Raw genomic sequence first — 14,092 nt, forward strand, 5'->3', positions numbered from 1 at the left:
TCCTTTAGGATGGACTGGTTGGATCTCCTTGCAGTCCAAGGGACTCTCAAGAGTCTTCTCCAACACCACAGTTCAAAAGCATCAATTCTTCGGCACTCAGCTTTCTTCACAGTCCAACTCTCACATCCATACATGACCACTGGAAAAACCATAGCCTTGACTAGACGGACCTTTGTTGGCAAAATAATGTCTCTGCTTTTTAATACACTGTCTAGGTTGGTCATAACTTTCCTTCCAAGGAGTAAGCATCTTTTAATTTCATGGCTGCAATCACCATCTGCAGTGATTTTGGAGCCCCCCAAAATAAAGTCTGACACTGTTTCCACTGTTTCCTCATCTATTTCCTATGAAGTGATGGGACCAGATGCCATGATATTAGTTTACTTACATTTAATGGTCTACCAAATTCCAAACATCCTTTTATTCAATCTCATTTTGATGAAAACTATATCTGAAACCTCTTACTTGACAACATAAAAAACACATATAATTATATTCACACGTTGAAGGATATTCTAAAGCTTATCCCATGCACCTGATTAAAAACTTCTGTATCAATAAGAAAACTGTATCTGGAGGAAACAAACCCTAACAACTTACTTGCTCAAGAAAGTATCTCCCTATTTGGTTCTGTCACCTCCAACTCCAGAAACTCTAAATTAATGGTCCTAAAACATGGTTTTGATCCAACCAAGTCTTCAATGCCAAAAGGACCAAGGATGAAAGAGAAATGAGGGTCAGAGACAAAAAAATGACTTTCAACATTAAGGGTATTCATCAATAGAAACTGATGTGATGCAGGTCTGTCCCATGTTCTCCATTACACCATTCTATGGCTTTCTCATGCCCTGTAATATCTCCTTCCATTACTACAATCATCCTCCACTTCACTTCTGCCTGCTAAAGTCACATTCATGTTAAAACACTATTCTCCAACACTGCTTTGTCTGTTTATCCTAACAAGGATCTGTCTCCTCCTATGAATTCCTATAGCATTTCTTAATCATAAAGTTCTAATGACATTTAAATATGCCTTGTGTTAAATATGTAGATTCATTTTTCTTCCTGCAAGTTACTGACCTTTTGTTTCTCAGCCTTAAAACCACCCTTCCACACTCTTACTTTGTGATTCTGGGAGTGAGCCACATTTTCTCCTTTACAGTTTGCTTCTTGTTAGGCTCTGCCAATAAAGTACTTGTTATTGTTTAGTCACTAAGCTGTGTCAGACTCTTTTGCAACCCCGTGGACTGCAGCCCGCCAGGCTACTGTCCATGGGATTTCCCAGGCAAGAATACTGGAGCGGGTAGCCATTTCCTTCTCCAGCCGATCTTACCAACCGAGGGATTGAAATCTGTCCCCTGCATTGGCAGGATTCTCTACCACTGAGCCAGCTGGGAAGCAAAGAGGTACTTGAGACTGGAAAGCTGTAAGAGGAAAATGCGGCACTTTCTGTTTGCTTCCTACTTCTAGTTTTTGCTCCCTTTTGCCACCAGTGCAACCCAACCACTCTTCAGGCCAGCAGCAGTTCATTCTAACAGCCAGAGTCAGCTCCAGTCTGTATTTCCCTGACACAGAACCAGCATCATTGTGCCCCTGGAACACCAGCGCCAGCCAGCCAGAACCCCCTTTGCTGAATCCTGTACCCCTATCCCACTGGGCCCCTCTCCTGATCTCAGACATCAGTCCCAGCTGAGTGCAAACCCCGTCCTAGAGGGCTGAGTTTGGGCTCCAGACAGCGACTCAAGATACCTGCCCTCTTCTCTCTGTTCTCCCAGTCGAGAGGCAGTGGCCGCTTCCTGCAGGCCTACCTCTGCAGTACCTTACTGTTCCCGTTCACCTTTCCACTATGAAGTGGAAATGCCTAGTTTCCATTTTCCATCAAACTAGGAAATACCTAGTGTAATACCTAGTTAAAACCCGTTTGTATTAAATTCTCTGTGAAAATCACTGGTATGATTTCCATCTCATGACTAGAGTCTGACACACATTTTTATCAATTTTAAGATTTTGTATTGATTTTTGCAATTTATGAAATCACTTAAGAGATCAAAGGGTATACCTTAGGACATCTAATTATCTGTCATAATACTTTACTTACAGTGAGAGACCAAAAAACTTCGGTGAATGAATGAAGTTTATCTGCCTACAACATACTTTTCACTTCTGAGCATATCTTCTGAACTCTGCCCAAAGAGCCTCACTGATTCTCCTCACTGATTCTTCCTTTTGATAAATTTAAGAACCTTCTGACAGACTTTAACATCTGTTCAAGTGTTTGCTCATTTGGGGAATTACACCTTGAGTTTTCTAATTTGTATCTGCTTGTCAAATTTTATTGGGTAATTTGTTTTTACGTTTATCTGCTCTTACTTCAGGTAATCATTTGAAATAACTTCCAGGCTTACACTTTTCCAGTGAAACTTCATCCATTATTCATTCTTTCCACTTATTTTAAAAAAGAGAACTACTTTTCTCCAATTATCTCTCTTCCATCAGGATACTGATAATAGTTATATTACGCTTCCTTGTGTATATAAATGAGAGCAGAAACTAGTGATGTTATGCTCTCAAAGATTCAGTAATTACACAGCGCCTCTCACAAATAAACTATCCACTCTTAGCAAATTTTTATTAAATTCTTATCTATACAATTTGATAGCTGACACTCATTTAGCACAAAACATTCACTTTACAGATTAAAAATAAAAATAAAAGTTAAGTAAAATTGCAAGTCCAGGGCTTAAAGTGACTTCTTTAAGATCAGATACTATAGCTTTTCTCTTTACTTCACAAAGTCTATATAAAAACACCTCACAGTGTACAAAGTTCAGTTTAAGACTGTTTTCTGAAAATGTCAGATTAAACAGTGGAAGAGAATGGCAATACCTTTTATTTGTCTCTTTCCTTTTTTGCTTGGTTATTTCTTTTAAGGCATATGGAAAATTATTCATAAAATGGTGTTTGAAATCAATAAGGTAATTCTTTCGAAGCCATGACTCCTAGTAAAATAAGCACAGATTAGAAAATCTATAAGAAACAATAACTTAAAATAGCAAATAAGACTTTAAGCAGAAACAACAACTTGTCAATATTCACTTACAAATTTACCCTTATAATACATCTTCTGCTAATGATATAATATGTAAATATCTTAAAATCTGAATAAACTGTTAGGCCATCAAATTTTCACCCACAGTTCTTTTTGCTGGTTTTATTTTTACATGCATTTATCTACTTAGAAGGAGAAAAAAGGGAGAAAGTAAGATTTAATAAAATTCTGAATTCAAACTACTAATATTTATAAAATATACAAGAAAATCTTCTCCCTAGTATTCCATTTAAGAGTAACTATTCTCTAGAAATGCTACTGCTCGTTAAAGGCATTTCACACCTTCAAAAGTCACTGTACTTGTCTAAAATTCTTCAGCAGTATTCTTCAATGTATCATGTTCTCCTACCTGAAACACTGATTTCCTGCTATCCAGAGGACCAATCATTGCAGTCTGCCAGTGACTGAGGGGTTGCTTGGGATATGGGACATGAGATGCTACAATAGCTAGCTCCAGCTCCAGCAAAACTGGAGGCCAAACTTAGTTACCTTCACTAGGTTCTTCTCTTTTTCTTGACCTAAAAACATGTACTTGACAACTCCTGGACTTCTAATAGGCATCTTAAATTTAACATGAATAAACTGAACTCTCCTATGGGTGGTCACACCATCATTTAGACCATTAATACAGGCATCACTCCTGCTCCTCTTTTCTTTACTATATACACCAGCATTCCCGCTGCTTTCACCAGAATCCAGCTGCCTCTCATCACTTCAACCACTAGCTACCGTAGGACTCCAAGCCACCATCACCTCTCACTTAAGATTACTGTTTCAGTCTCCCAATGGTCCTCATGTTTTTCCTCTTGCCCCCCTAAACTTAATTCTCTACACAGCAGCCAGGGTGATCGTTTAAATCATAAATCACACTTCAAAATATTACAGGAAAGAATAAAGGAGATAATGTATATAAAGGAAGGACAGGTCATCCATGGGATCAATGATCTCAGTTAGGCCCCAGTTTTGCTAGAGCTGGAGAATGAGAACATGGGAGTTTATTACTGTTTTATTTGTAAATGTGACATATTAAAGTTAAATAAACATAATTTAGATCATACCACTCCTCTGCTCAAAACCCTCCAATGTCTTTTCACTACACTGAGGTTAAAATTGTAACTCTTTACCACAGACCACAAGGAACCACACGATGTGCCTACTGTCACTTCACCCCTCATCATCCACCACTGTCCCAGTACCGCACTTGCATAGGCCTTGCTGCCATTTCTCAAATATGTCAAATTTGTTCTCACTTCAGGGTTTTGCACTTGCTGTTCCCTGTGCCTAAAAGGTTCTTCCCACAGGTCTTCACAAGACTTGCTCCTTCTCTTCATTCAGTGACATGTAGACGTTAAGAAGGCATTCCCGACCACCTATTTAACAGTCCCCTCCCTGCAGTTTCATTACATGTTCTCTCTTATCCCACTTTCATCTTTCTTCCTAATGATGACATGATGGACATCATCTATTTGTTGGACATCATCTCTCAACCCCACCAGGAGCTAAGTATTTGCCTTGTCAGTCATGTTTATCTCTGTATTCCCACAGTCTAGCACAGAACCTAACTTACTGCAAAGCAGTGCTATTCAAAAGACCTTTCTGCAGTGACAGAGCTATTTTATATCTGTGCTGATATCACCTGCCACCTGAGGCTACTGAGCATTTGAAATGTGACCACTGTTTATGTGAGGAACTGAATTTTAATTGAACAGCCAAATTTACATATGCTCAATTAACCTTTGCATCCAATTCTTTCTCACAAATTCTGATCTTCATGGTAAAATGAAACAATAAAGAAACATTTAGACTGAAAGTAGCAAGCATTAAAATACAAAGCTAAGATACAACAAAATCTCCGTAGTGTATAAAATTATAATACTGACCTAAAGCTATTAATACAGGCCTCCAAAAACTGAAGTTAACTAAAAAGTTAATGTTACTTTGTATTTTAAAACAACTGTGTGTCTTAAAAATATTAAACACAATATACTTTAAGGATACTAAGGATACAAAGAGTGTATTAGAAATAAACCACCTCAGTCAGGATCTGAGTACTCAACCACTATAAATAAGATTTAGTGTTAACTTGAAATTTCTTTCCAAAGATGAAAGATTTCAAATTCCTAAAAAGGTTTTTTAAAAAAAATACCTGGACAAAAATGAAACCTCTCAATTATGCAGCAAAATACAAACACACTATATGCATTTAGCAAAACTTAAAAAGTAAGCAGTCAGTTACCCTTAGGTTGGCACCCTAATACAGATGCCAATTTATCAACAGAAAACCTACATTTTCTGAATTTGCTGAAAAAAATTCAGCCTGTGGTGCATAATTACAAGACCAAGGAATGCCATTTCATTCCTCCTAAAGTCTGAACTTTGACCACTCAGTACCTTAAGTACTAAGCTATAACTAAGGTGAATGAGAAAGAGGAACTAACAGCAGGAATGGTAATGAAAAATAAAACAACAGGCATTTTAATGTCATCTGGTGTAACATACATATTTATACTCTGTCTGCAAAGTAATAGATTTACCTTATTCAGTTATTACAGTTCAAATCTGCCATGGTAAATTAGAGAATTCTACCAATGGATGCTTTTAAATACTATTTCTATTTGAATTAACCACCCTCGGTTTATTTCAATTTTATACACTATCCCAATTTACTGTTCTACATAACTTTCAACAGTCTGTGCAAAACCGTCTTCTGAATTTAGTATCCTATGTTAATGAACTGCTAATAAATAATTTTAGTTGTAATAGCACAGAATATTTCTAAAACATACTATTTTAAATATTCATAAAACTAAGGCATTGTTTAGATTCTGTGTTATCTCAGTGTTCTTGCCTGGAGAGTCCCAGGACGGCAGAGCCTGGTGGGCTGCTGTCTATGGGGTCGCACAGTCGGACACAACTGAAGTGACTTAGCAGCAGCAGTAGTAGTGTTATCTGAATGACAGTAGATGATCCAAAACTACACAATTAATGAATCTGCATTTAGTCCTACCATTCTATCTAATTACAAATATTACTAAAGCAATAATAAGCATTAAGGTGCCCATGAATAATTAAACACCCAAATGCCTGAAATAAAAAGAACTAAACAAAACTAAAAAACTGCCTTGTCCATTCTGTACATATGTAGGCAACTTCAAAGATTCACAACTTCCTAGTCAAGTCATTGCAGAAATTCTCCTATAAAACGATGCTCCAAACTTTAAAGTATTGTTGCAGCAGCTGCCTTTTTTAAGATTAACCACATTAATCCAGCATCACTTAAGCATGTTCTTCCTTACTTGTGCCATGGACTATGTATTATATTCCCCACAACAAAACACTTTTAAAAAGCCCACCAATACTCAAAATCTCCCCAAACAGGAGGTAAATTCACTCATCTAGAAACATGTTTGCTAGGTGGAAACTGTTCTATGACTTGGAATTACTTAGGTTAACTTCACTTGCACCATACTGGCAATTGCAGCTTACCTAAAGTAAAGGTAACTTTAAGAAATGCTTTCCAATTTACATCCTTTATCAAGAAGAAAACAAAAAAGCATACACCAAGCAAATTTACATATAACTTCTTCCCTGAAACGTAATAGTTTAAAAACAACTCAGGGTTAGATATGAGATCTTCAGTTTCATCCATTTCTTGGCATAAACTCTGTAACGTGGCCCAAACTGGAAGACACTGCTTAATAACCAACTTTTTAAATCAAGTAAGAGGTCTCCAGACACTAGAATGTTCCTATGTAATCAATCTGCCATAAATAATACAATGTAACATTATTATATAGTTAATAAAAAAAGAAATCAAGCACCTTGCTGTACATTTCACTTAAAAATTAAAAGATAAACTCAAAGAAATATTTTAATTTGCAGTTTTGAGCAAATGTTACAAGTTTATAGTTAAATCTTGGGAATTTTTTGGAAAATGCATAACCAGTTAGTAGTAATACACTGATTTTTAATCTGTCCAGTTATGATAAAAGGCATTACTCAGAAAATAACCCAGTAGTTCTCACCAATTTATGAGTTTCATCATGTTGTTTAGAGAGTTTCCACAAAAGGGAAATAATATTAAGAACTTGCTGCATAACCTGCAGAGGTTCTCGTTCTATACCATTTCCAACAGAAGCCATTAGTTGTGGAGGCACAGCTTCAATCCAGCACTCAATTAGCAATGGAATTATTATCTCAATAAATCCTTTCAAGTTTTCAGTAGACGACAGGCCTTCATCCACAGTGCCTAGTCCTCCAACCAGATACCTAGCAAGGAAAGGTAAGAATGAAAAATTTTTAATTAAAAAATATTACTCCTTGCTTAATTTAAATCTTAAATATATTAAGTACCAGTAAAATGAAGCACCATGAATTGATAATTACATTGATCAACACTAGCAAGAAAAACAGAATTCTAAGACAAAGCCAAAAGATGATCAATTTTTACTTTCCATTAGGCTTTGCTAGAAATGAGTAAATTAGTATACTTTGAAATGACTCCTCCCATCAGTAAATAAAATTAAATTATGAGTAACTATTGAAACTTTGGAAGACACCTGCGTGTCTCCCGCCATTAGCCATCAATGGTCAGCAGTTATAATTCAATACAGGAAAACTGAGTGTGGACGTAACTGAAATCCTTACCGTAGCCTGAACTGTGAACTGACATTTGGCTGTGAACCCCCATTTTCATAAACCTGGATGTGTTGCTGGTCGTTGGCATGTTCCTTCCAGTTGATAAAAATGGAGTTGCTAGTGGCATGGGGATTTTCTTTTTGTTCCTGAAGTCCTTCACTTTCTCTCAACCTACTGGATCCATCTGTCAAGGCCTGAAGGAATTTACTGAGTCTCACTAAGACTTTCAGCCTCCACTGCTGAGAAGTGAGTCTCCGATTAGGATTTACAGAAAGTATCCAGGACTGGGATCTGTCTCTATTTACCAGTCCTTTGGACGGCTGCTGATGAGAAATAAGTTCTACAAAATTCTTAAGCAATATACTGCTACGGTCAGTAATCAGAGCTGGGTACTGTTCCAGCAGAATGTCCAAAACTTTTAAAGAGTCCTCCTGAATTCCTTCAGTAATGTGAGTCATGGCACTAGAGAGATGGGCACTTACCAAAGGAAAAAATGGAGAAATTTGTTCAGCTCGTATTTTGGGGGCCAGGAATTGAAGAAGTTGAACTGCTGCTAATCGTACATTAGCATCTTTATCTGTAAACACAGCAGTCACTTCACTTAATATGTTTGAGAGGTGTGCATCAATTATATATGGGTATTGAGACAAAAGGTCTTTAAGTCCAAGAAGAGCACTTTGTTTAACCCCAGCATTGTAGTGATGCATCTGTGACAGCAAATCCTATAAATAAAAATACAGGTTTTAGGTATATACATACACATCATTTTCAAATAAACAGTGCTAACTGAAACTATGCTAATAAAGTGACACTTCGGTGGGTGTCCAGGGCTGCTTCAGTAGGTATTTTTCAAGTGTTACTTTGAGAAAAATGTACCTTTTATTAAGATCAGAAACAGTTTTAGCTTTAACGTAGCTTTGGCTTCATAAAAGAATTGTTTAACTTTCAGTATTTTCTCGTTTTGAAATTACACAGGATTAGGCACACTGTCGTTTAAACTGACAGCAATCATCATTATCACTTAAAGACCTACTATGTACCATATACGTATTTACACTATTTTCTGCCTATTTTAAGTGGTCTTTCAGGGTGTCTGTGTATTTTATTCAGAGTGTAACATATGGCAATTCTATTTAGAATAATTTATATAATCTGTAAAGAAACCACAACTTCAAATATCTTTTTGATATTATTTAACCTGCAGACATTAGAAAGCAAAACTAGAACACGTGTATCTTCACAAAGATTTGTTCACAAATGTCTCTAACAGCATTATTCATAAGAGTCAAAAAGTGGGAGTAAGCAAATGCCCATCAACTGCTGAGTGAAAAAATATAACATAGCTCTGCACTGGAATACTATCTGACATATCAAAGGTATGAAGTATTGTTTTGATATGTGCTGTAACATGGATGAACATCAAAAACATGCTAAATGAAAGACCAGTAACAACAGACCACATTTCATGATTCCATTTATATGAAGAGTCCAGAATAAGCAAATCTTTACTGATAGCTTAGTGGCTGTCTAGTGTGGGGAAGAAACGGGGAGCAACTTCTAATAGGTATAAGGTTTCTTTCTAAAGTGACAAAAATGTTTTAAAACTAGATTACTGTGATAGCAGCCTAACAATGTAAATATGTTAAAAACCACTGAACTGTCCACTTTAAATAATAAATATTATGTGCAAATTACATTTCAATAAAGCTGTTACATTTTTAAGCAAAAATACTGCTTAAATTTCAATTAATTTCACACATTTACTATGAATCTGGAATAGCTATGCATTGTAAAGGTTCAAAAATGGGTAAGACAGGGTCCTATCCTAATGAGCTATAAAAACAGCTGAAGACCTGTCACATCAAAAACTTAACACATCAAAAAGATATAAAAATTACTTTCAGATGACATATTAAATTATCACATGAATATCCAAGGGAGAAATCACTTTGACTTTAGCTGAGCAAGTGTTTCTGGAGGAAGTGGGAAAGTTGTAGTGGCAGCATGACCTCCGAAAAACAGATAAACTCCAATCTTCAGCCACTTCTCCAGTGGCTCAGACGGTAAAGCGTCTGTCTACAATGTGAGAGACCTGGCTTCGATCCCTGGGTTAGGAAGATTCCCTGGAGAAGGAAATGGCAACCCACTCCAGTACTCTTGCCTTGAAAATCCCATGGACGGAGGAGCTTGGTGCAGGCTACTGTCCATGAGGTCCCAAGAGCTGGGCACGACTGAGTGACTTCACTTTCACTTTCAAGAGTTAAAACAACTTTCCATAAAAGTACACCATTCTAGATGACTTTAAGGAAAATCCTATCTTATCAAAAAAAATGTTTGATTTACCTTTATGTTAAGTTTTCTATTGTTTGTTGGAAGTGTTACATCCTCTTTGAGCTGCTCAGGCAGATGTATAGTCTTCGTTTTAAAGTTTGTAAGAGTAGAATTTTCTGACCTGGGCTTCTTCTTACCAACTTTTAGTTTTACTTTCTGAAAATCATCTTGGCGTTTTCTTTTTTTGGTCATTCTTGAGTACTATGACGGAAGAATTAATTTAAAAACAATGAATACAGACCAAAGATAAATTATAGTAGAGAAGGTATTTTCTAACCTTTACATTACTCTAACATTGTCAAGATCAACAATAACCATGCCAATGCATCAAAATATTAAATGGAAAATACCTTTATAAAGAAAAAACAAAGTCAGTTTACTTAAGATATTTTTCACTATGCAACCTTTTGTCAAGCAATGTGCTAAATAGGAATCTTGGGTCGAGCAATGTGCTAAGTAGAAAACTTGTGTATATTTCAATTAATATATTTATACTTCAATAAAAAAGGAAAAAAAACTTCTGAAAATTTTTTGTTTTCATAGGACAAGAGGGAGGTAGCAGAGTTGCTACAGGTATACCTTGCACCTACTGGGAAGCTCCTGGCCCCCAGAAACCCCCAAGAAACTCTAGCAAAACAAAGTCTAAACCAATTTTATTATTGAATGCAGCCTGTAATAGCTAGGAAAAATTTCATGAACCTAAGCTGAGTGCCTGAAAATGGGGACGATTCAGATATGCAGCAAGGACAGGCACTGGGCATTTCATGAGCAAGGAAAACAGGAGAGATGAAGAATAGGGGATAAGCTTGGTATAGGCAAAAATGAAAGTACTAGCATTCTGAACACCAGGAAAAGTTCAGACTAGATACAAACCGGAAACAAAAAAAGGAGGAAAAAAAGCAATATAAAAGGAAATACAGTGTAACAGAGAGCTAAGGAACAAAGACCAGCTAGGCCGCTCAGGTATAACCCTGTTGAACTGCACTTCTCTTTCTCCATCATATTCTTTCAATTTACACACAGATTATCCCACTTACACACAAAATCTTTGATCTGTGCCTTCTCCCCATTCCCACTCCCTGCTTAAATCCTTTATTTCAACCCAAGACTGTTCAAGTTTCCCCACCAGCATTCCTGCCTTGTCACTAGTGTCCACTTCATGATCCATTTGATAATCGCCAGAGGGCTCTTTCTAAACACAGATCTGATCAAGGCTCACAAGCTTTCAACTGCTCCCTTTACTTGCTTACAGTAAAAACACCTGGGTTTGACGGTCAGCGATCCTTCCTAACTTCCTCTACAGCTTTATCTTCCCATCAACTAACCTCTATCTAAAAAAACAGCCTTCTATACCTGGAACTGGCTCAGCCCTTCTTGAAGCCTTTTCCACACAAAAATAATAAACCCTACCTTGCACTGTATACCCACCAGAGTAGGTGTCTCTGGAATAAATAAAACTTCCCCTGACCTATCATAATTATCCTATGCCTAGCTACTTTTTTTAAGTCACAACACTACACGCAGGAGTTCAAGAAATTTGAGCAAAATGAAGGTTTGCATTATTTTAAGATTAATAAAATGGCTGGTGCAAGACCAGAAACTTGAAGTTTCAGGAATCTAGAAGCTAATCACCTATGACATTACACTCAAATTCACATGGTTACAAGGTTTTAACACATTAGAGCCCTATCACCTAGGCTTTGGCTACATAGGTTAAGAGCAGATACAAGAGAGCAACTAGCTCTTATCCAGACTCTTGCACTTTATAGCCATAGTTAAACCACCTGTCTCAGTTTTTATCTACAAAACCGGGCTAATAATAATGCTTACCTCATAGAGTTGTTACTAGGTAAGATGAATGAGGAGCAAATGAGCTCATGTGTAAAATACTCAGAACTGTGCCTGGCACGGTCAACAGATATGCTATAAGCACAAAGGTGTATTTTCTTAGTCTCATGACCAGTACATATCAAGCATAACAGCAGATATACAAAAGCATTCAGTTCTCACAAGACCATGCAAGGAGGGTGATGCTAAAACCATTTGAAAGATGTGTCAGTCCTTTACTAAGGACTTGGAAGAGGGTTTTGTAAATAAGACTGAATTCATCAAAACCAACTTTATGCTATATATACTGCAATCCTGGTGAGAATTGGGGGAAAGGTGGCAAAATGGCTTGCCTTATTTCATTATCCCAATATCAAATTTTCAGCCCACCCACACCTCTAGTTATTCTGGTCTAAAATATGAGTAGGTAAAAACTACAAAGAGGGCCCTAATACTCACTTGGCCTCTCTGAAATAAGCAAGCACAGTTTGTGAGCTTTCATTACAATTACTATCTAGTACCAGAGATGAAAACAAGTCGAACAAGATATTCAGAAAAATCCAATCAATTAACCCTCCACCCCCTAATTCTCTGCGCTATCTTTAGCCACTAACTAGCTGATCAGGGTCCAACACACAGTCAAGCTTGTACAAGCATTACCCACCACTCAGTATTAATTACTCTGTTCTCCCTCCGTTAGGAAAGCTAACAAGACTGACCGCCTCTCCTTGACTTTTCAAGCTTATAAGATTATTATTATGGTACACAGGGAACATTTTTATACTAGGACTCAGAGTTCTACAGCAACTGTTATTTTCGCTTAAAAGCAAGATTTTCATAATACAGCAAACCAAACGGCCTCCCTGGTGGCTGAGAGTAAATCTGCCTGCAACATAGGAGACCCGGTTCGATCCCTGGGTCAGCAAGATTCCTGGAGAAGGAAATGGCAACCCACTCCAGTATTCTTGCCTGGAAAATCCCTTGGAGAGCGTACGCTAGAGTCCATGGGTTCACAAAGAGTCGGATACAACTGAGAAACTAACACAAGCCACTTTTACAGAAGCTGGTATCGAATAGATGGTAGGAACACCAACCTCAGGGACTGAGCTCTCACATCACTTGAAGCAGGTGAGCCTCAAAAGTTTTCAAGATGAATTTCATATGCTCCAACTACAGGCTAATTTCAATAAAAAGGAGAGTCTAGTCTACCAGGATTTCAACCGAACCGAATTTCAGCTAGTTTGTCTGCCACCTCACTACCCTCTCCTAATTTCCAACTTCTTTCCACCCGCCAAAAAAAAAACCCTCAATAAGTCACATTGTACTCGGCCTTTGGTAATTTCCTCTAACCCTTTACGCTCACGAGTTCCTCCCAACTCTACCTAGGGGCCAATCGGAGACACCTGACTTTCCAAAGAACAAACATCCCAGACCAGGACCACTCGAGACGTCCGATGGTCTAACTTGCTCGGCTGGTTACTCCACACCTGGACTGCGAGGGCCGAATTGAGTACGAGACGACTGCGCATCCTCAACCCCAGACTTTGGTCCCGTATCCCATAAGCGAAGACCCCGTGGTTTTCAAGAAACTATCTTTCCTTCTCCCACAGGGGACGGCGGTCCGGACCACAGTCCAGGAAGCGGGGCCCAATTAACGCGCACCGGCCTAAAAGTCTCCTAGACCCGAAACCGCGCGAACCCGCCCAGTCACTTGAAACGCTTCAAATGCCCGCGGGGCGCCCCGCCCCCGCGCTGCCCCTCTCCGCACCCAGGCCCTGCTCTGTCGGAGCGCCACGACCCGGCCCCCGGGGGACGCAGACTGACCCCAGCCCGCCCTACCCGCCTGGGCCGCGGACCGAGGGGCAACGGCCCGGGGCAACGGCCCCGCGCGCCGTCCCGCGCCCCGGGAGGGCCCGGCCCGACCGGCGGCGACCGCTCACCTGCGGACCCGGCCGGGACCCGGGCGCGGAGGCAGAGGGGAAGAACGTGCGAGGAAGAGCCCAGTGGGCAACGGCGGGCGCCACCGGCCTCAGCCTCTCGCTCCCGAAGCGTGTTTTCAAATCGCCTCGTCCTCACGCGGCCGCGTCTCCTTCCGCCGCCCGGAAATCAGGGCCCCTCCTCCGCCGCGCCGCGCTCACGTGATCACGGCCCGCAGCCGCGCGCAGCCGGGGAGGCGGGAGCGGGAGC

The 14,092-nt window shown here is 39.1% G+C and overlaps 1 protein-coding gene across 4 annotated transcripts in view; it reads right to left on the reverse strand.

Annotated features, from left to right (window-relative positions):
• The window catches only part of TEX10 (testis expressed 10), a 49,774-nt gene extending 35,780 nt beyond the window's left edge, over positions 1-13,994 (reverse strand). For all 4 annotated transcript variants that reach the window (XR_008199816.1, XM_052644798.1, XM_052644797.1 and 1 more), the window contains exons 1-5: positions 13,846-13,994; positions 10,091-10,279; positions 7,757-8,469; positions 7,135-7,378; positions 2,887-2,999 (exon numbers count right to left, since the gene is read on the reverse strand). Coding sequence is in view for 3 of the 4 variants with exons in the window: in XM_052644798.1 (XP_052500758.1) it covers positions 2,887-2,999; positions 7,135-7,378; positions 7,757-8,469; positions 10,091-10,270 (1,250 nt within the window). In the remaining variant the exon portion in view is untranslated. The remainder of the gene's footprint in view (positions 1-2,886; positions 3,000-7,134; positions 7,379-7,756; positions 8,470-10,090; positions 10,280-13,845) is intronic.
• Positions 13,995-14,092: the final 98 nt, after the last annotated feature.

This window comes from Budorcas taxicolor, chromosome 8 (assembly GCF_023091745.1).
Source record: "Budorcas taxicolor isolate Tak-1 chromosome 8, Takin1.1, whole genome shotgun sequence".
In the NCBI taxonomy this organism is placed as follows: Eukaryota; Metazoa; Chordata; class Mammalia; order Artiodactyla; family Bovidae; genus Budorcas; species Budorcas taxicolor.